Source organism: Solanum verrucosum, unplaced genomic scaffold, assembly GCF_900185275.1.
Source record: "Solanum verrucosum unplaced genomic scaffold, falcon-dt-bn FXZP01000285.1, whole genome shotgun sequence".
In the NCBI taxonomy this organism is placed as follows: Eukaryota; Viridiplantae; Streptophyta; class Magnoliopsida; order Solanales; family Solanaceae; genus Solanum; species Solanum verrucosum.
In genome coordinates, this window is record NW_026019934.1 from 77,294 (window position 1) to 100,219 (window position 22,926).

The 22,926-nt window shown below is 33.3% G+C and overlaps 3 protein-coding genes across 3 annotated transcripts; 1 reads left to right on the top strand and 2 right to left on the bottom strand.

Moving 5' to 3' along the window:
- Positions 1-565: 565 nt before the first annotated feature.
- On the top strand, positions 566-6,586 carry LOC125834607 (DNA repair protein recA homolog 2, mitochondrial). Its single transcript, XM_049513744.1, has 8 exons — positions 566-729; positions 890-938; positions 2,504-2,709; positions 3,489-3,576; positions 4,306-4,478; positions 4,642-4,788; positions 4,872-5,009; positions 5,740-6,586. Exons 1-8 carry the CDS (start codon positions 664-666, stop codon positions 6,043-6,045), a joined length of 1,173 nt encoding a protein of 390 aa, XP_049369701.1. The 5' UTR covers positions 566-663; the 3' UTR covers positions 6,046-6,586.
- Positions 6,587-7,260: 674 nt separating this feature from the next.
- On the bottom strand, positions 7,261-10,089 carry LOC125834797 (protein IQ-DOMAIN 12-like). The gene is made up of 5 exons (XM_049513950.1): positions 9,823-10,089; positions 9,429-9,740; positions 8,613-8,837; positions 8,365-8,496; positions 7,261-8,193 (listed from the first exon to the last, which is right to left on the bottom strand). Exons 1-5 carry the CDS (start codon positions 9,898-9,900, stop codon positions 7,681-7,683), a joined length of 1,260 nt encoding a protein of 419 aa, XP_049369907.1. The 5' UTR covers positions 9,901-10,089; the 3' UTR covers positions 7,261-7,680.
- Positions 10,090-14,889: 4,800 nt separating this feature from the next.
- Positions 14,890-16,350, bottom strand: LOC125833790 (UPF0481 protein At3g47200-like). Its single transcript, XM_049512970.1, has one exon. The coding sequence runs from the start codon at positions 16,348-16,350 to the stop codon at positions 14,890-14,892; it is 1,461 nt and encodes a 486-aa protein (XP_049368927.1).
- Between the last annotated feature and the right edge of the window lie 6,576 nt (positions 16,351-22,926).

Consider the following 22,926-nt stretch of genomic DNA (forward strand, 5'->3'; position numbering starts at 1 on the left):
AACACCAAGCTGAGTAATTTTTTTTAAAGATGAGTTAAAGTAGGTTAATTATTTTATTTGTAAACATAATAATGTATATGTATTGTGGTATATAAGTTAAACCATGAATAAACACACATAAAAATGCAAATTGATCCTATATAGTATTAGATGGTAAGCTAGGAAATATTTAAGCTTACAAACACATTAATAGCACAACTTTTTCAAGCTATTAACTACTCTAAATTTCTCTCAATGAATAAATCCTTTAATACTTTTTTATTTATCAGACCAAAAAAAATTATCAAGAGATTTTTTTAATTTTTATTTATATTTTTTTTAGTTTATCATTTGACACATTAGAATTCGATTAAATTTAAATTCGGGTCGATAAGTCACACATTGGAGCTAACAATGGCAATTTGTTGATTCCGTACTCCCCTAATTTGAAAGCTTTGATTAACGACAAAGAAATACTTACCACCTCACAATGTTGATTGGTTAATTACTAAGGGGTAATCTAATAAGTATTACAAAAAAATGTTTTTTCTTTTAATTTTGCCCCCTTATCATTCTTGAAAAAGGAAAAAATAAAAGCTCTGCTGGTAGATTAATGGCAGGACTATAATACAGCTGCGAAAAGCTCCAAAGTTGGAGTAGCACAGATGCCCTAGTGAACAAACAATGGTGCTTCAATTTCTTCGCTCTCGTTGCCTTTCTGCTTTCCCCTTATCTTCTTTCAAACCTCAGGTAATTTTTACTCTCTTTACATATATATAGGTAAAAAGGTGTACTTTTTGGAGTTATGGGGTTTGTTATTTTTGACTAAGAATTCAGTCATAAGTATAGTGCTCTTAGTTTTGGCTAATTATGTGTTCTTTTTTGCTTTTTTGGGGTTAATTGTTATCAGAATGGAATGGCTTGGAGAAGGATGCGTAGTGCTTATGCATCTTCAGCAGGTAGTTAAAAACTATCTTTACTTGTTTTGTTTTTTTCTTATGATTGTAAAGCTCTAATCTTTTTTTGTTTTTTGTCATAAAAAAGTTCAAATCTTTTTTTTTTTGGGGTGGTGGTGGGTGGGGTGGGGATATAAGGGTTGGTATGAGTACTTGTTTGCAAGTTATTAATTGTTTGGTGCTTCTGTGATATACCATCTTTATCTTGTTTTCCAATCTCTATGATGGCTGAATTTTGCTGTACCTTGTTGCCAGGCTAGAATATTTTAGAAGGCTTTCTCCTTGAGTCCCCTTCTTGGCATTCTATGCATAATCTCCATGTGTGTTGTGACAATCTCATCTAAAAGCTTTAGTTGTTAGAGAGAGCACATTTTTATTATTTGATTGTATTCTCAACAATGTGAAGTTTTCTTCTATTATTCAATGTCATCCGAATAACTCTGAGTGAGAAAGGGGGAAAAGAGGGTGATAATGTGGGTTAGAGAGTTTTAATAGAAGAACGGCACCATAGAAGTATCTTGTTTCCTGATTAGTCAAAGATTAAAAGAGGTTCACTCGTAGACATCAACCCTTGATCTATTAGGATTAGGGAGAAGGAATTATTCGGTTTTTCCCAGAATAGTGAACATGTTGATGTGTAGTTGATAACTTTTTTAGGATGATAACTCATTATCGGTTCGTAGCTTGCTCACATAGCCACCACTTTTCTTGGTGGAATATATTTTGCATTTTCTAGTTATGTGGTATTATTCTATATGTTTAAACGTAGTATCAAACATAATGTTTGTTGAGGTAAAGATATCCATATACTTGCGAAGCAAAAAACAATTGGCAGAAAATTGGACAAATAGGGAGATAGGCGAGATTACCTTCTCGATTAGTGAAATATATGTATAATAATGCTCAGTTGTTTGTTGGAAATCCAGTAGCTTGTCTCCAACACACAGTTGTTAGTTGGAGCAACCTATTGGTGTTAAACTGCTCGAACTCTTCTTGTAGTTTCATCCTTTATCATACTCCTGGAGCATTCAATGTCTTTCGCTAGAATAACTCCAACCATGCTATCTAATGAAATCTTCAGAAGGTGAACTTGATGAAATCCAAGATGACACCAAATCATCAGAGAAAGCCAGTGCACTGCATTCGGCCCTCTCGCAGCTTGAAGGCGATTTTTGCAAAGAATCAAGGCTGTCCTTGCAGCGCTTCTTTGGTGCTAGACGTACTCCTGTAATACCTACGGGCTCATTGAGACTTGATCTAGCACTTGGGCTTGGAGGAGGTAAAGATATCCATATACTTGCGAAGCAAAAAACAATTGGCAGAAAATTGGACAAATAGGGAGATAGGCGAGATTACCTTCTCGATTAGTGAAATATATGTATAATAATGCTCAGTTGTTTGTTGGAAATCCAGTAGCTTGTCTCCAACACACAGTTGTTAGTTGGAGCAACCTATTGGTGTTAAACTGCTCGAACTCTTCTTGTAGTTTCATCCTTTATCATACTCCTGGAGCATTCAATGTCTTTCGCTAGAATAACTCCAACCATGCTATCTAATGAAATCTTCAGAAGGTGAACTTGATGAAATCCAAGATGACACCAAATCATCAGAGAAAGCCAGTGCACTGCATTCGGCCCTCTCGCAGCTTGAAGGCGATTTTTGCAAAGAATCAAGGCTGTCCTTGCAGCGCTTCTTTGGTGCTAGACGTACTCCTGTAATACCTACGGGCTCATTGAGACTTGATCTAGCACTTGGGCTTGGAGGACTACCCAAGGTGATTTTATATAAAGTGATTACGTTTTTATTCCAAACGTAGATTTGTCATTGACGCCAGTTGTAAAAATGTGGTCATCATGTGGTTCTGATGTGCTGTTGTCTAAATTTTGAAATCGCAAACAAGTAATGGCTGATTTTCTGTATGTGCAAAGGGCCATGGATGTAGATCTCTTGAAATAAGTTTGTTGATTAGGGTTTGCATTTTCCCCTTATTAGAAGTTGGGTTCATTTTCTTTTGAGGGGAAAAGGGAAGGAGGAGGATTAGGAAAGTATAGTCTTTACTTATCTTAACTTATACCTGTATTTGATTTGTAAATCAGCTGCTGTTCTCAACCGACTTGTTTAAGGTTTGCATCCAATTTAAAAGTGTTCTTTTAAAGGTTTAAGATTGCATAATTTCTGAGTATAATTACGTTCCTAGCATGTTCCTTCTTTTCTTCTGTGAGGCTTCACTAAATGGATATATGTCATTGAATAATAGCTGATGCTATACTTTATCAAAGTACCATTTGTAACATTGTTCCTCCTCCTTTGGGAAAGGGTGGAAGTCTTCAGGTGCCATGGTAGTTTCATGAGATGTTTGGTAATAAAATTTATGATTTTAGTGCTTGTTGCTTCTCTGAATCAGAGTACTTCTTTATGTGTTTTGAGTTTGTATTAATCTGTATAATGATTTTAGTGTCCAGTGCTTCTCTGAATCAAATTACTGATACTATTCTAGTCTTAAGAATATTGCTGGTATTAACAGTTGCAGTTCATTTGAATTTCCTTCTAAAGGGAAGAATTGTTGAAATTTATGGACAAGAAGCATCTGGGAAGACCACACTCGCCCTTAATGTAATTAGAGAGGCTCAAAAGCTTGGAGGTGAAAAATATACTGAGCTCTTACTATAAACGTGATGCTTTTCTAGATTATTTACATATTGTATGCTTTTGTTTATTTTAAAGAGCGCCTATTGATATAATGAACGAAAAGTTTATCCTTGCCAGTTGAATACTCTCCTAACTTTTTGTCTTTTGCATAATTGTCATAGCTGTAATTTTTTTGTGTTTATATAATGAGCATATTAGATTGGCGTAGAAATGGATTAAGTGCTTCTAAGTTTGTTTTAAATCTCGGGAAACTCTCAAAAGAAGATTTATGCTGATCTTGTTCTTTAATTGTGACTAGAAAACAATGAGTTCTTTTTTTAATCTAGTTTGACACAAAAAAGTGATTGTTAATCTTAGTGTTGGCAAAGGCACACTTTTAAGCCTTGAAACTAGATGCACCATAGGATGATCAGGAAAAAAGACTTTAGACAGTCATGATACTAAACATCTTTATCTTCAGATGTACTCATGGGTGTTGTACAGTCCATTATTTTTTCCAATTAGACTACTGTAAAAAAATAAATTAAAAGTGAACAAGAAAGTGATTCTAGCTTTCGAAGGTAAAGATGATTTACCTTTTGGAAGGAAATATTTCAATGTTTATCATGAGATAATGATATCCAGAATTGTCAGTGTGAAATCTTTATAGCTATTTCAGTATTTCCTTCTTCTATAATTTTCAAATTTGTTTCCTCTCATCCTATTTCTTTTGTACTGATAGGTTATTGTGCATATCTGGATGTCGAAAATGGAATGAACCCCTCTCTTGCCGAAGCAATAGGGGTAAATGTAGAAAATCTCCTTATTTCGCAGCCAGATTCTGCTGAGAATTTGCTGAGTATTGTCAATACCCTGACAAAAAGTGGATCCATGGATGTAATTGTGGTTGATAGTGTAAGTGCTTCCCTTTATAATTCAAGGCTGATTCTTTTGCTCCAATTTTCCTAGTATATCTCAACAATTCCTCTTTTGTAATTCAAGGCTGATCATCTCTCCCTTATATAAATGATCAACCATCTTTGCTTCTGAAGGTTTTTAATTTCTTTTCTTTTAACAGGTGGCAGCTCTTGTTCCCCAACTTGAGCTTGATGCTACGTTATGTGACTCTCCTAAAGGCTTGCAATCAAAGATTATGACACAAGCACTACGTAAAATTCATTATTCGTTAGGCAACTCTAGCACACTAATTATTTTCATTAATCAGGTCTGATCTGGTTACTAGAACACATTTTACATTGCAATTTGCTTTCTGTAACAGCTTGGCATACTGATCTGACCTCTATTTAGGTAAGAAGATCTAACAAAGGATTAGTTCGAGGCTCCGGGTGTATGGATGAAGTAACTTGTGGTGGAAATGCTTTGCCTTTTTATGCTGCCATACGACTTAGAACGATTAGAAAACAATTGCTTACGACCAGGGATAAGGTACATATTGCATGTTTCTGACTCATTGACTCGCACCTTCAGAAATATATTTTATTAACCTATAATGATAATTATCCTAAATGGGCTTCCAAATACTAAAAATTGTATATTTTGTTTCTTAGATGTTACAATCTAGATTCTTGAGGTCACGATTCTTTCAGAAGGCTGTATGAATTATTCTGAATCTGTCACTCTGTTCTCTTTCTTTGGAGCATGAGAAGGAGAATATGATATTTCCCAACTGACTTCTTTAATTTGTCACAAATATTTGTCCAAATAAACAAGTGAAGTCATCGTGGTAAAAAACTCAAAAGTCATTTAAGTTGCTCTTGGGAGACAGACACGTAAATGTGCTATTTGTTGAAGAGAAGATAAGTTACATTGGTTTACAGTTTTGCTTAAATTGTGTGGACTCACAATTGGAAGACTTCTCAGTCTGTGGTCAAGTAACATTGGTTTACGGTTTTGCTTAAATTATGTGGACTTACTATTACTGTGCTACTCCCTCTAGCGAAAGGAAAGAGCTTGAGCTCCTTCTGCTGTTCTGTAGTATGAATCATCTGGAGTCATGTCTGCTACGTTAATCCTTATATTCACCTGCTTTTCTTTGTTTTGCTTATTCCCTTTATTTCAGATGGACAGGTCTGAGATGAGTTTCATGTTGTTGTTTTTCACTGGCTTTGTTAATTATCTTTTGAATAGATGATTTTTTGCTTGAAATGTTATCCAGATTACTGGTCTTGGGATCTGCGTAAAGGTGGTTAAAAATAAGCTAGCTCCTGCAGCAACAGAAGCTGAACTGAGCATACAGTATGGCAGAGGCTTTTGCATTGAACCTGAGGTTTTGGAATTGGCTTGTGAACATGAAGTCATTCTGAAAGAAGGAGGGAGCTACTTCATAGATGGACAGGTTTTAAATAGTAGACAGGACGCTGAAGATTATCTAGCTTCAAATGGTGACATTTTAGCTAAAATAGTTGAAACTTTAAGAGATCAGCTATTTGTGAACAATAACGGAGAAAAGAAAACTGATTAGACGGTCATTTTTTAAATCAACACCAAGATTTGTGTTGCCTCCTGCAACACTATCCTGCTAAATCCCTTTGAAGGAAAGCCGTCTTCATGAACAGAAGCAAATGGGAGTTTATTTCCTCTATCAGGCATCTGCAACCTCAAACCAAGCTACTCAAATAGCCTGCTTATAGACTTCCCTCTTCTACTGTTTCCAAGGCATGCCTATACTGGAGACACAATTTCTCTTGAAGGTGGACAATGGACATACAAATCTTCCGACTTTGGCCTCTGCCAGTAATGATTCCAGCAAATGCTTTGTCCTTCTAGAATTTTGTAAATCTTCTTTCTGCCTCATGGTCAAGTAATTTTATTTGGCTTCTAGACTTGAGATCAGTAGAGTTGTTGCTGGACCGAGTGTTATCCTTAGTTCAAAACACCCAGGAGGGCTACTTTTACTGGTATAGTTTATCGTCATGGATCAGACATTTCCGACTATCTCATTCTCTTATCTGGTAATTCGAGCATTACAGTTGATATTTCTTGTCAAATGTCATTATCTTGCCAATGGCGTTATGTTCCAAAAGTTTACAAATTTGTAGCATGTGATATCTGTCAATCTCAGTTGAGGAGAACATTGTGCCTCACATGTGTTATTCTGTTACATTGGATATGGCAGACTTTTTAAGCCTGTAGAAATGAGGAGCTTTCAATGGAATTTGTGCCTTTAGTGTTCCATGTGTTAACTTAAGTAGTGGAAGTTGGAGTAAATTTGCTATATTTCTTCTACATTTGGTTGGTTCAATCCATTTTCCTTGGTTTCAACATCAATGGTTTTTGTCAGAAAGGCAAGACTTATATTTTGGTAAAAGTTTATTCTTTAAAGGATTTTACATGAAAAAATAAAGAGGTTGGTTTGAAGGAAGAAATTAATCTATGTAAATATAGAAGGCAAAGACTAAACCTCTATGCAATTACCAAACTTGGAAATGCTTCCAGGTGAAAGGCCATCAAACAACAATTCTTCCTCCAGTATACTCAACTCAGAAGCACCCAAGACAAAAAATAAAAAAATAAAAAGCAGCCCAGTGCACTAAGCTCCCCGCTATGTGCGGTCTGGTGAAGGGTCGAGACCACTAGGGTCTATTGTACATAGTCTTACCGCTGTGACCTTGACCTGGCAACAACTTTACAAATCAATAAATAAATTAATAAATGAAACAAGGGAAAACAAACAGGGAAAGGGAGAAAAAACTTGAACTATATATACACATTGTGGCAAGTCCATATATAAAAGTGTTAAAACCAGTAATAAAAGATGTGCACTGGCTTTCATCAATCAACTGTAGATAGATTACTGAAGAAGTTTGAAGCTCCAATTATAGCTCCATTTTTCTGATTGTTCTCATATTCCAGAAGTAATGCTGCAAATCTAGGAGTTTCTGCTTTCCCTTGCTTGAAGTACTGCATAAACAGGTCGATAATGTACACACTCATCCTTGGTAGACAGAGTTACCTAGTACTGGTACTGGTAGAAGTTAACAACACTTGGTGAACTAGTAGAGGTGAGAACAAACCGGCTTGGACACAATTCGTAATAAAAGATAGTAACAATGTACAACACTTATGTTCTTCAATCCTGGTAGAACACCTTTTATATTCACATATAACTGCTAGAAGTTCTGCTCGTTCTGGCACTGTCATACATTTCACCATTAGACAATCTCCAAGAAGAAATCTTGAGGTTATAAGGAGAATGTTGACCTGACAATATCTCGTGTAACCTTAGGTGTTGCTTCGGTGTGCTCATTGACCTTGTTTTTGCCTTTGCAGATTCTGTGGTTGCCATGTAAGTAGGAAATATAGGAGAACTTGGTAATGAGTTATCATCAACATTTGATTTTCGTTTTGCATTAGAAAATGATCTTCTTGGAAGTGAAGAAGGAGAATGTAGGTCCTCTATACAATCTGCTCTATGCATTTTTCTCATTTGAAGCTGTGTCATTCCATTCATATCAGCTAGAGGAACATTTGAGTCTGTAAATGATCTCAATTTCTCAAATAACCCTGCTTTTCTTGGTGCCTCAAGTTCTGCTAACTGATCAATCCTGTAGCTTCTTCTGTTTTGCTTTCTGTTTAATAAGTCTCGTAGAGTTTGATCGTTTCTTCTCTCCTAAAAAGAATCAATATACTATCAGGTTATCTAAAATTATATTATAGGTAATCGTTCATAAAAAGTGAGATTAGTAAACTAGAAAATAAGGCAGGTTAACCGCTAAAACATGTTATAATACATTGATAAGTGTAATTGCACTGTCTGTATCAACAAGTAAATTGACTTTACCCGATGTGAAAACGAGTATTTCATCAAATGCTCTCTTTTGTCAATGGCTTCTTCTCTTCTTGACCACAAGACTTCACTGTCTTGTTCTGAAGCTAAGTTGAAATTCCAAGTCCTTAGGCTCTTGCATTTAAGCTGCCAAACCATAAAAGTCATAATAAGATGTGTTAGTAGGTCTCTTTTATAGATTTAGTATAGTTGAACTAATGTTTGGAAACTTAATTAGACAAAAGCTGAATGATTGATCTTACCTTTAGTTCTTTAGCTTTCATAATTTCCCTTGGACTATTGATGAGTTTCTTGTCATGATGATCTTCAAAAGTAGGGACTCTAATTTGATTAACTCTTGTTTTTGACTTTTGATGAAGTGGCAACATGAACTTCAGTTTGGCAATGAGTCTTCTTCTCACAATTTCACCTCTAATCACTGCTTGAAGCTTCACAACACCCTTTAGAGCCCTTAATGCTTTCTTGGCCTGCACAACATTTCACAGGGGCATAGATCAGGCACCAGTTCATTTCACCAAATGTCGGAAAGTTTTTTGAAAAGTGAAAAGGAAAAGAATTAGTAGCCATAAACACAAACATAAATTCTTAAAGCTATATAAGAGAAGAGTTTTACTAGCGGAGAGGGATTTTCCAACCAATAAGATTTCCTCTCTAACCGAGGTGATAGACCACCTTATGGCCGATATGATTAACCGCCAAAAGGGAAAAAAAAAAAACAGTGTGACCTTGGGATCTTCCACTTGCTCTGTAGTACATGCCTCATAATAAATAGTCGCGCTCCTTTAATAAGATGAGAATAAAGGGGCCGGCCTCTTTTCTGTATCAATACTTGTTTACTTCATTATTGTTTGTTAGGCGTGTAGCTCAGCTGGTAGAGCACTGGGCGTTTAATCCTGCTATATCCAAACTGGCCTACCTTTTTCCTTATTATCCTTTTAAGTTTTGTCTTGAATGACTAACTAATTTTCAATCTTCTGCATTTAAATCCGCGTCTGCAACAAGTTCATGGTGAAATTGCATGAGTGAAAGTACTAGAACCACTAGAGAGGATGTCTTACCAGGTGAGCGCGATAAGCACTTTGGATTCTAATAGCAGCTTGTTTGCGTTTCCTTTTGAATTCATTTGGAGCATCCGTTAGACGGATAACATCAGCAGCAGCATTGGCAGCAGCTACAGCAGCCTCAGCAGCTGCTGCTGTTGCTATAGCAACTGCAAAAGCATGTTTTCTTTGCTGTTCTTTCGCCTTAGTTAACGTTTGCTGAGGTGTTTCTTTCGCCTCGGTTAATGTTTGCTGAGGTGCTGATGTTATAGCAGGACATTTCCTCAACTTGAACTTTTTCAGAAAGCAACATTTCCATCTCTTTGGTTTCTGAAAGATTTTTCATAATTTCCAGTTTAGATATCCAAAGATCACTCACACTACTAAGCAACAGAAATCTTGAAATTCAAACCTTTTGATCAGCTGTTGATTCTGTTTCAGGAATGAAAAGTCTCTTGACAAAGGTAAACCAGTTTCTTCTCTTTCCCATTTTAGAAATTCAAATAGTCCTTCAGCAATCAAACAGATATAGAAAAGTATTTCAGAGGCATTTCTATTCCATATACAACAAAATGCTGCAGAGCTACAATATTAAAACAAAAACTGCCTCAATAGGACAGCTAGCATCTCGCGTAATATAAGCAAATTGGAGCGTGAGGGAAGGATTTCCCAAGTCCATTCCCCAACTAACGTGAGACTCTAATTCACTCTAAGACCAACTAGAGCGTGGACCAAGAGCTCAAACAAGGATGAACGTGACTCTGATACCATGTAAACTATAAGGTATCTGAGTCTACCTCAACTCCAAAAACTATCTCACGAGAGGGGGATTGGATCCACTAGTATATTCCCTAACCAACGTGAGACTCTAACCTACTGTAACAACAGATAACAACAATTGTCTTACTTCAGCAAAATTGTTCATTTTCACAAAGGGGGTATTCTTGTGATGACAGCTAAATATGAGATCACTGATGAGCTTGCAATCTTGGAATCATATATTAATAACATGAGTTATCAAGAAAATTTAAAACACATACCTAGAGTAGTTGTAAGAAAGGGTGACTAAAAATGATCAATTTGAAGGACATGCAAAATTTGGTAACATTAAACAACCAGTCTTGCTAGTGATTCTTGAATAATAATAGTGATGTTCTGTTGTTCCATGTGGTTTCATTTTCTCCCCAAATTTATGTCTATTTATATCCAATAAGAAACACTGACCTCACTTATGCTTTGAGAACCACACCATGTGCTGTGGAGTATATGAAATATTGAAGAGTGAAAAAAGCTACCTTTAGACAAAAGTTGCGGAGACAAAAAAACACTAGGTAATTCTTCTCATTTGTTTTAGCCTTGGTGGACAGAGTTATCTGAACATGTTGCTGGTGAAAGGTGGCGTATATTTTGTGGAATTATTAGCAGAGGTGCGCGAAAACTGACCTGAACATCACGGTTATTTAAAAAAGGAAAAAAAGAATTGATGTTTCAATCATGTTTAAGTACTTTTGGAGGTGACTTGTGGGAAGTCTCTTTTAACATCATATACTTCTTATTAAAGGGGCCTCTTTCCTTCTTTCTAACTGTCATTTTCCTAACTGTGAATTGACCTTTCCAAATGTCTCTTTCTGCTTTGAATTTATTTACTGATTTAACCTGTGTCCCGTATCTGTATTAGGACTTGATTAAATCTAAATTCGTATCGAAAAGTCCCATGTCAAGACGTCAGGAGTAAAACGCTTTCTATCAAAGGTATCCATTTAATAAGAATTAAATCATGAAGAGAACAATAATTGAACAGATTTTGGTGCAACATGTTGGGTAATTTAGACATACTACTTCTTGTTGTTATTGTTTATTATAAAGTTTTAATTTATTAGTAGTACAACTTGTGATTATTTTTTGCTAGCTGTATAAAAAATGATACCAAAATTTGAAAATTTTCACAATGTGTTAAAACTGTTTTAGTATTTTTTTTCTCACCTACCAAATCCAACAGTATACTTTCAGCTTCCAAGTAGTACTCATCACTTATCACTTGGTCAGGGGTGATGAGACCAATGATATAAAATGCAATTAAAATTCTTTGCTAAAAAATTATACTGTATATACAAGACCGATCAGAGGGTCAAGCCACTAAAGCGAGTGCTTTTAGGCTTCCAATTTTTTTGTTCGGTTTGGTACATATACTTAATTTTTTGATTTTGAGACATGTAAGATTGAGGAAAGCACTCTCTAACAAGATTTTCGGATCAATATCTCTAGGTAAGGGAGGATCGGTTTAATTTTTACCTATAATAGATTTATAGACTAATTTACTTTTAAAAGTGTTGAATAAAAAAATAAAACATCCTGTTAAAATAAACTTTAGGTTATCAATTTTATTGAGCCGCTTTCGTGTCTGTGTCACTAGTCCCATATATTTTTGGGTCATAGATAAACCATGTGAATATCTATCCACCTTTTGGAAAGTAGCATTTGTCTTTTTGAGTTGTTTCATGGACTCAATTTTGATAATCAAAGATATAATCCCAAATAATTGAAATTTTAGCCTTTCATATTTTTTTTAATTTTTTTTGGGAATTATGTTGTTATTATATGTATTCTTTAAATAATAAAGTTTCCATTTGATATATGAAGGATAGAGAAAAGGTAACACTTTTCTTCATGCATGTTAATCATATATATCTCAGAGAAATGTGAAAGGTCATAATTGCAAAAGCCCTTAAATTGATTTTTAATGCTTCTTTCAATTATTCAATACAAAAAGGCTATAGGATAAACTATCAATAATTACGCCTCAATCCCAAATAAATCGAGATCAACTATTTAAACAGTACACATACAACAATATTGTGCAAAATACAAATGAAAAGCATTAGCAATTCTCTATACTTTTTCAGTCTATCCTTTCAGAGTTATCTTTGCTTGAATGCGGAAGAAATAGCTTACTAATATATCGTTATTCTTTATTCAAATTTAAAATCGATAATATAAATAAACTCACATATGCAGAGTTGTCACTAGCTAGAAGATCACATGTTCCACTAATCATATGTCTGATTGGAGATTAATAACATTTGAGTTAAAAAAATGGGGACCAATCCATGAAGAATCATTACATGCAAAAACATTTTGGGAAATTAATTAGTGTAATGATAAAAAGAATTTAGGCATGGAATGAATAGCAGAAAGTTACAAATACACAATTATTTTAAACATTAAATATAAGATTACTGACATTATTTAAATTTAAAAAAATATGATTACTTATAAGTTGTGGTTGTACTTATGATAGGTCCCCTATTTGAGACTGTCCAGAGCAGCAAATATTCTTTATTGTTTTATATAGACTCTGAGTATAGTTTATTTAATTTTAACATAAAAAGGTACAATAATTCTCTTTAATATTTTTTTGAGTTTGATGAAAGCAAATTCAGACAATCACTAATGCTGTGTTAAGATAATTTGTTTATGATCCTATTTAACAATAAAATTGACTTCAAGTAACATATAAATTTGACTTTGAATCGTAAAATCAATTGCTAATGCTTACGTCTTGAGTACGTTATATCCTCATCCTTCCCGAACCACCCTGGGAAAGAAGAAACAAGAATACACATAAATTTACTTTTTAGGTAATGTATTGATAATGTATAAATAGTATATAATCGTGTATATATAAAATATTAATTATGTAGCAGAGATATATGTACATCTATAAACACTGTTTTGAATATCTAGTACTTATTATATTTTGTTTCATAATACATTATCAAATGATGAAAAAGTCAAGTGATAAAAATGGAATGTTTGTTACCAGAGCAAGGGCCTATATGAGGCCCAGGGATGCAAAAACCAAACCGATTGATAAATTAAATCGAAAAAAGTGTTATTGATTTATTGTTTGTGGGTTATTGAGTTAACAGTTATTTAATGGTTTTACAAAAAAAAATTATTGGGTTATCGATTTTTTAATATTGGGTTATTGGGTTATTGGGTTAATCAATAACCCATTAAGAATATAATAATTTACTATTTTAATGTTTAGTTATACATATATATAATATATTAAACAAAAAAATTAATATAATTAGAAGTATATTAGACTAAAAATATAAAAACTTTACGCAATAATTAACACTACTTAACAGTTAACTCTCCTCTCTACTTTTAGTTATTTAACCTTTAGATTTTACTTTTTAATATTACTTATTTACTTTAGTTAGTTTATAATTGACTAATCTTAGCTTTTGCACGATTATAAATAGCTGCAATTTGATTAACATTAGAAATTCAGATTTTGTGTTTTTTCTTTTAAATAACGTAAGAACTTCATTTAGCTGGGTCTTTTCTTTGTATATGATTTACCATAAGCATGGCCTCATTTGCTACTGTTTTGACTTTTGTCTATGATTTGATTTTATTTGATTCTCTTTATTGCATAAAGGGGACCTCGTTTTATATATTATGGTGATCGAAAATTGACCAAGATTTTGTTGTGATGACCAAGATATAGCAAGTTGGTCCCTGTTGTCCCGCTTGGGATGATTATTTCGATGTATGCGTATCGCGTCAAATTATATATTTGTTTTGAAAACATTTTTTTATTGGTTAAATAGAAAACCGAACCAATAAAGCCTAAAACCGATAAACCAAAAATCGATAATAAATATCTTAATGGCTTGGTTATCGGTTTAGCATATTTAAAAACTGAAAACCGAACTGACCGATACACACCCCTAAGCCTAATACATTCCAAAAGAACCTACTCTCAGTTCAAATTGGGCCCTTCTATTGTAACATTCCATTTTAATTGAATCAAACGGATTGAGTTGGGCCGGGCCGGGCCAATTCACTTATTATGGAATCCGGTCGTTTCGTGATGGGTTTAGATATTGAATCCAATCGGTCTGGGTTATATTGGGTTTGATGTAACTTATGTGGTTTCGGGCCATATTGGGTTGGGTTTCAATTAAAAATTATTTTTTTAAAAAGTTTTTTTTTTCAAGTACTTAATGAATTTTAAATATAATTTAAATTTTAGACTTAACAACCGGCCATTCCGGGCCGGGCAGGTCAGTTAACCCGATACTGTTAAATCAGTACTGGTTCAACCGGTTCCGATTACCGCGGTGAGTTTTGAACCAGGCCAATTCAGTCCGGGATACTACAGGTCCAGTCCAGGGTTGACCCGTCCTGATTGACACCCTTAGTTTTCACTAAGGTGTTCAAAATATGAAAAAGTAAACGTAGGAACTAGGCGAAGGAAGCACGAACTTGTTCAAGGTGTTCAACATCTATAATATATACATAAAAAATAATTTTAACCATATATATAAATAGTGTAATTTTCTGTCAAAGGGACTTATTGAGCCCAAATCTATATTACAAAAGCATCTTTATTTTCTTGTAACAGCAAACAAGATAAGAAACTAGTACTGTACCACAACATTTCTCACATAATTAAAATATTTGTTCATGATCTAAGATTGGGATTTATTGTAAAATAAGTTTGAGTAAAAGTCAAGCAAAGCAAGAAAGTAGCTGCAAGTAATGCTAAAGCAGTCCATGGACTCCTAAAGTAAGTGTGTATCAGCTCAGCTATCCATGTTTTTGCCTTGTTATGATAATGTTCTTGAATCTTTTCTTTCACATTGTAGAAAATGTGCGCGTTGTTCACTCCATACGTATTGATCTCTTTGTACATTCTTGCTACTTCCTCGTCGCTACCAAGCATGTTGAATAGTATTTGCTTTTCGCGTAGTTCCTTGACATCCCTTGGACTCTCAATTAGTGATTTCATGAAGTATACGTATGATGTCACAGCGCGATCAGTAACTGTATTTGGACACATCTCGTAGGCTATCATGTTTAAGAAGAATGCCTTTGTGTAGATAGAAACATACCAAGTTGGAAGTACAAGCTGTCCATAGAAGTATCTTGATTTGAATTTGATATCCTTGAGTGAATGAGTGCAGCTAGGCTTGAAATGAATACCTTTTGCTTTGAGATCAGTAACTGAACGAAAGGAGTGAATGTAGCTTTTCATGTTAACGCGATCATTGCATATGCTTTTCTTCCTCTTTAGCCATTGAGGTGTGCAAGTACGATGAAAGTTTCGTACTTCACTCTGTTGTGAGACAAGTCTTGTTCTAAAGGCTTCAAGCAGATGCAGAGGCTCTTCTACATGGTTGTAACTCATTTCCCCTTTTTGTTCATATTCACCGAAAAGGGTGAAATTCAAGAACATCTCTAGCAATTCATCTCCTTCATCTTTGTCATATCGTAAACTGATCAAGAGCTTCAGTATCCAAAATGGGATTTGATTCTCAAGCAAAAACATATCACGAACTGTTGTTGATAACGCCAACATTCCAAGATGGTGCCTCGTGGTTCTGAGTTTGTTATACCTATCCGTTGTGCTTAGCTCGATATGGTTGATGATAAAGCAAGCATCAAGAAGCATCATTAAGGCAAATTCATGATCATTGTACTTGTCTATAGAGCCATCGACATAACAACTTCTTGCGTTGTCAACAACTTCAAGTATCTTATTATAGAAATAAGCTACGTCTTTGCTGCTACCTGAAACAAACATTTCAAGGGCTATATGCTTGAAATCCTCTGCTAGCTGTAGCTCTGTCTTACCATGATGGTAAGGTCCTAATGAAACTACTTTCGGATCATACTCGTGTCTGTTGTATTCATCCATCTTCAATAGAGGTAAAACTTTCTGTATTCGCCTTCTCCACGAGTATGTATACCTTCTTGGCATAGATTCTCCTTGCAAGATCGGATCAGACGTGACAATAATATTAAATATTTCATTACCATCTGTTGTACATGATGCTGCTTCACCATCACTATATGTTTGATCATCTGTTTTTTGATCAATTTCTACAAACAACTCCTCTTGTTGTCCTGTTTGTCCTTCCATTTTTTGGTTTTTTTGAGGTTGTAAAAGTCTTGTTTTTGTTTTTGTTTTTGTGGGGTTTTGCTAGTGAGTGTGGAACTTCATATATATAAACTCCACAATCAAATCTATTTACTTGAAAAAGTCTTAAGGAACCAAAGAATGTCAAACTACAAAGTTGCCTACCATGAAGTTGTTATAAATTCATAAGAATATTAATGAAGATTTAGTAGTTGTCAAAGTCAGCACTTTATCTATCTGCTTTTGTTCTGTTTTCTCACTTGTCAACTCTTTCAAGAGTCTTGAAACCACTAGGCTACAATGTCAAGAGCGTCCATAATACGTTATTTAACCACTTCGTTTATTAATTTTGCTTGTATACACGGTATAATTTTTCGACACCCTAACAATAGTGTAGCTTGGCCCCTACTTAACAAAGGCGACTTCATACTCAGAGTTAAACTCGAGACTTCTTACTAATGATGATTGAGTACTTACTACTCCGTCATGTCTAATGTTCCTTTTATAACTTCATCTTGTTATTTGTTTATATATGCAATCTTTATCCCAGTTCTTAATCATGATATTCAAACTTTAAAGCATGAAATTGCCAACTTAGATGATTTCCTTTTAATCAAATATTTAATTTTTTCTAATCGTAGTAACTGATTTAGACCAAAAAAATTTCTGATTGATGTGGCAATATAAACATGGAGAAGTAGTCCTTTTCTATTAATAATAATAAAGTAATTAAAAAAATTGGACAATGTTCACATGAAGCAAACTTGAGTTTCAATAGGTTAGGCTGATTTTTATATTTAAAAGATGAGGGGAAATGATGTATAACATTACCTATTTGTTTACTAGGTCTGATTATTATTTATTTATTTAGAAAAAAGATTAATATTCTACCCAATCAGAAAGCTCCACACAACCTTTTCATTTGACAATATAGTTTAGAGAAAGTCCAGTTAATATTACAAAATTGTGTTACAGGCAAACCACTATATTTTGCCACTCATAAAAAATAAAGTGGTCCAGCAATATTATTAGAGGCCAAAAATTAAGACAGTACATTTTTCATCAATATATAATTTTTTTTAAAAAATGAGACTTTCGAGAGAATCAATGTGATCTATAGTCACAGGTTCAAGCCGTGAAATTAGCTATAATAATTGCATCAAAATAAGTTACCTACATCAACAAATTGATATCAATGTGTCCCTTTCTGTATCTTATTTGAACGCGAGATGTTTTGTGTATTGAAATTTCTTTGTGTTATATCTGACTGTTATGTTAATTACATTAATTGGTATTTTTTTGGTGATCTCACTGTCCAATGGAAAGCCAAACTATTGTAGTAACAAATAAAGTGGCAAAGCTGAGAAAGCCTAAGAAACTACATAATACTGATATATTGAATATATTAAAACAAACAATTTTAATTATATTAACAATTAATACGAGAGGAAGAAATTATATACAAAATAAGCAATACGTTCACATATAGTAAAAAAACAATGGAAGCTCAAAGACACCAAATGTTACATGAATAAGATAGATTATTATCTTTGGAGCTTTCCACTTTTAGTATAATATGATTAATTAAAGTATTATTATTTAATATTTAATTAATTAGATGTTTAATTTATCCTATATATATAATCCGAAATATAATTGAGATGTTATTATTTAATATTGAATTAATTAATTAAAATTTTAATTTATTATAGGGGTAGAATAATAAGTATATTAAACAATTCATTGTAACTTCCAATTTACTAACGATTCTTTCATTGTCTTTCTAATGAATAACTTACAATTCAAAAAATAATTAAAATATTATTATTTAATATTTAATTAATTAGATGTTTGATTTAGCCTAGGATAAAATGGTAATCTAACTTTTCATCTTTAGAGCTTTCTATTTTTAATAATATATGAATATATGATATATGATATGATGATATATGATTATAAGCTATGATGGATATAATGATATAAAAAGAACAAAAAACCCAGATAGTCAGAAAAACAATGAAAACTCAAAGACAGTGACTTTTATGAAAACAAGAATTGGCTATTTATTTCAGTGTGACTAATCACAATCTTAAAATCCAACTATCAACTCTCAAATAATAGAACTAAATATGGGCCGGATTTTGCAGTAAGTAAAGTGGCAAAGCCTTAGAAACTCTTTTAATTTTGAGTCCAGCTCCAATCATATTTGTATTTGAATAACTGATTTTGACATATAAGGAAACTTTTTTAATCCCATTTCGTTTAAATTTGTCACCTTTACACTTGTATATAACTTAATTACCCAAAGGTTACTCATAATTCTATACACTTTTCTAAAAATAACATAAAGTTTTTTTTGTACTCTCTTTAACAATTATGACGATCACCCATGATTCTCTAGATTCAGAATTAGGAGTTAGGTTTCGACCCACTGATGAACAACTTATTCGCTATCTAATCAAATTTGTTGTTTTTAACAAATACGTTTGCAATGATATTCAATTTGAATTTCTTTATGGGAGTAAGAATTCTCCACATTCAGAATTAGGAGTCAGATTTCGAACCACTGATAAACAACTTTTTCGCTATCTAATCAAATTTGTTGCTTCTAACAATTACGCTTGCAATGATATTCAATTTGAAGATCTTTATGAGAGTAAGAAGCCATGGGAGTTATTGGAAGACTCATTAGATACTAAATATTTCTTTACTCAATTAAAGAAGTTAAAACCGCACTATACAAAGTTTAATCGAAGGTTGATTGGCGGAGGAAGTTGGAAAGGGCAGGTCAAAAGAACGGGTAGGTGTAAAGAAAGTTGGGATCAAAAAACTTATAAATATGAAGAAAATAAAAAGGATGGTAAGGATAAAGTTTGTTGTTCATCCTGCATTCCTAAGATAATTAGAACAAAAACTTTGAAAAACTTGATAAGAAACAACAAAGTTTAAAGAATATTTTCAAAACTAGAAAATAAAAACTAATAGAGAATAAATAGAATCAATAACAGATTAGAAACAATATACAAAATATTTTTCTCAAAGAAGAAAATTTATCATACTGAATGCACAGTGTCCCCTTAAGGAAATTATTTCCCTCAATCTGAGGTTAATGGAATATGTCCTCTCAGGATAGAACAATCTTACTCACCGGTGTATTTGTACCTAAAATCACAGTGTCAGCGAACCACTCAACGACAGTAAAGTACACTTAGAATACTAGATTTAGTAGTAGCAGAAGAAATCCAGAAAATCGATTCTCTTAAAATGAGAGGAAATCCTTCTATTTATAGGCAGCAAAGGGTAGTGTGAAATGGTGCTTATTGTTCCTTACCGGAAAGGTCCCAACCCTTTGGAAAAGTCACAATCTTTCGGAAAGGTCACAACCTTTCATAAAAGTCACAACTTTTCATAAAAGTCACAATTCTTCATAAAGGGTTGCAACTCTTCATTTTCCATTCACACCTTTTAAAACCCAACAATCTCCCGCATGAATGGGGAATGACTCCAAGACAAAGAAACGAACAAGTGTGTATATTTTACAAGCAAGAATCAATTGCATCTGGATAAGTAGGTTTCCCTTTGAACTTTTCGTAGTGAAAATATGTCAGATATACTCGGTCAATCGATAGATTTGATATCTTTAAATCGTCAACCTTTGGTGTATACCTAGACAACCATATGTCACACAATCAACCCTTTACCATTTGTGGTTCTTACAGTTGTGTTTGTTTCAGCCATGAACACCTCCTGATTTCATGAGTGTATAAAGAGATGGGCTTTTTACAATCATCCTCTTTGAATCGTCTTACACTTTACACTCACATAAGTGATTTCTAACTGTGTTATCGCATAGATACACTATTTGGTCAAATATGTCAAATTTAGCAAATTATTAAAAACTTTAAGCTTTATTAACTCATTAACAAGCCTTAATGTTGTATCCTTGTTCCTGAGCATTGTCTTCCTCATGAGAATGAATTGAGTTGGTTGACAATGTCGAACTGTCAGTAACAACTTTATTTTCTCCTTGAACCTAGCTCTTGGGATCTCCAGTCTGCTAGTTAGTGCTACCGCCGTGATGACTTGTTAAAGCCGTAAATCCATTCCCTTAGATGATCTTTCAACTTTCTCTCTAGTTAGGCCTTTTTATAAGTGGATTTGACACATTATCATTTTTGACTTTACATAGTCAATTGTGATAATTCCACTAGATAGTAGTCTTACAACTCTATTATATCTACGTCTTATATAACGAGACTTTCCGTTATACTTCATGCTTCATGCCCTACCTATTACATCTTGACTATCAAAGTGTATGCATACTGATGCCAATGGTTTGGGCCAAAAGAGAATATCTATCAAGAAATTACGGAGTTTTTCAATTTATTCACCGGCCTTATCTAGAGTGACAAGCTCAGAGATCATTGTAGAGTTAGTGATATATGTTTGTTTGGAAGATTTCCAAGACATTGCTCCTCTATCGAGAGTAAATACATAACCACTCGTGGATTTTACTTTATTTGATCCCAGTAATCCAATTTGAATCACTATATCCTTTCAATATTTCTGGATATCTGTTATAATGCAAGGCATAGTTTTGAGTAGCATAATCCAATTGTGAGTCACTTCTGGATATTTGTTATATTTGATCGCGTACACTTTCTGATGTACATCATATATACTTCATAATACTCTAGCATAATCCAATTGTGAGTCACTTTCGTCTTCATTCTTTTGAAGTGAAAAGCTCACATTTATTGGAGTCTTGACAATATTAAAATCCAAATATTTGAACTAGTCAAGTATCTTTTCAATGTAATGAGACTATGACAATGCTAAACATTATGGAGTTCTATCAAAGTTTCTTTCTAGCATATGTTTTCATATTGCATCAGCAACTCCAAGATCTTTCATATCAAAGTTGCTTTTTAGCATATGTTTAGTAGCATTTATGTCATTCGTGTCTCTACTGATGATCGTTATGTCACCAATATACAAACAAACAATGACCTTATCGATAAACAAATCTTGCTAGCCTCCCTCTTGTTCTCATTCTCCTCTATCCATATACAAGTGTATCTAATAGCAAAAAAAAAAAATGTATCTATGTGTATCTAACTTGAAATAATTTAAATATCTTGATTTTTTTTCATTTTAATTTAAATAACTTAATTTTATAAAAGATTATTTAATTAACCAACTCTTGATCTCAATTCTATATTAACTTAGTCAACTCAAATAATGAAACAAAATTCCATTTAATAATGAGATATCCAATCTGAAAACAAACCATGTTTATGTAATTGTTGCTCTACACAAAGGAAATTTATGCAAAGTATCAACATGTGACATGTCGCTAAATATTTTTATTTATTATTATATAATGCAACGATAATTATATTATTGACACAGTTTTGATGGTATCACCCCATAACATTATTTTTTACACATAGGATAAATGTGTTGATTTGTTCAGTTTTATAAAAGTTTAAATACTTATTTGTGCACACTCAAAATTAAAAAAATATAAATATAAGTTAAAATCAAATTAAAAAAATATGTTTATGTATTATGCCATAAAATAATGCTCAATTTCCCAAATGGAATTGCAAAACATGAAGATTAAGGTTGTTCCTCCACCAGAGAGAGTACAGTGTCCACCCTCACTTCACTTAGCACCTTCCAATAAGCAAGCTTTTATTTTTTTAAAATCTTCTCTTGGATATTCTTTTGCATTTTAAACTACATTTTGAACTATGTTGTTGCTAACTTAAACATGTACTGTACTTAATCAGATATGGATTTTGAAGGACGAGTACGATGAGTCTGGTCCATCCATTGTCCCCAAGAAACGCGTCTAAGGTGCTACTGCTATTTTTTGCATTTGTTCGCAAGTTTTTTTTTTTTTTTTAGGTTCTTTCCGCTAAAGCTATTATGTCGTCCACAGTAAACTTATGTCAATATTTATTGAACTTTTGTAGTATTTTCAGACTTTGGGAATCATTAGTTTCATCACAAATTTGATGAAATTCTTCAAAAATGATTTGTTTCTGGAGTGAAAGCTGAAAACTTAACTAAACTGTAAGAGAAATGAGTTTCTTACTTGAAATATCACCATATGTACTATTGATTGTTGACGTGTATTTTGACAAATACTTAGATCATAATTTGATGAAATTCAAATATTGAGCACTTAATGTGTAATTTTGACAATTGACTCTTTGTTTCTCATTTCTTGCACAATGAGTTTTTGGTTATTCCCCGTCAATGAAATAGATAATGTATATGAACTTGCTGGAATATTATTGTGAATCAATTATAGTCGTCCAAACTACTAATTTTAGTTTTTCCAAGAGGGAATGGATAGATGTGAAATCTTAGTAGATACACTCTTACAACTATATATTTGGATTCGACTTTCCCACTAGCATTAGCAGTTGAAAAATATGAAACATGGGATGGCTTTCTCTGTTATCACTATAGAAAATGACAAAGAGAATATGACGTTTAACCAGTGGCGGACCCAGAAATTTTACCAAGTGGGTTCAACATATAAAAAAAATGAAGTAGTATTAAATG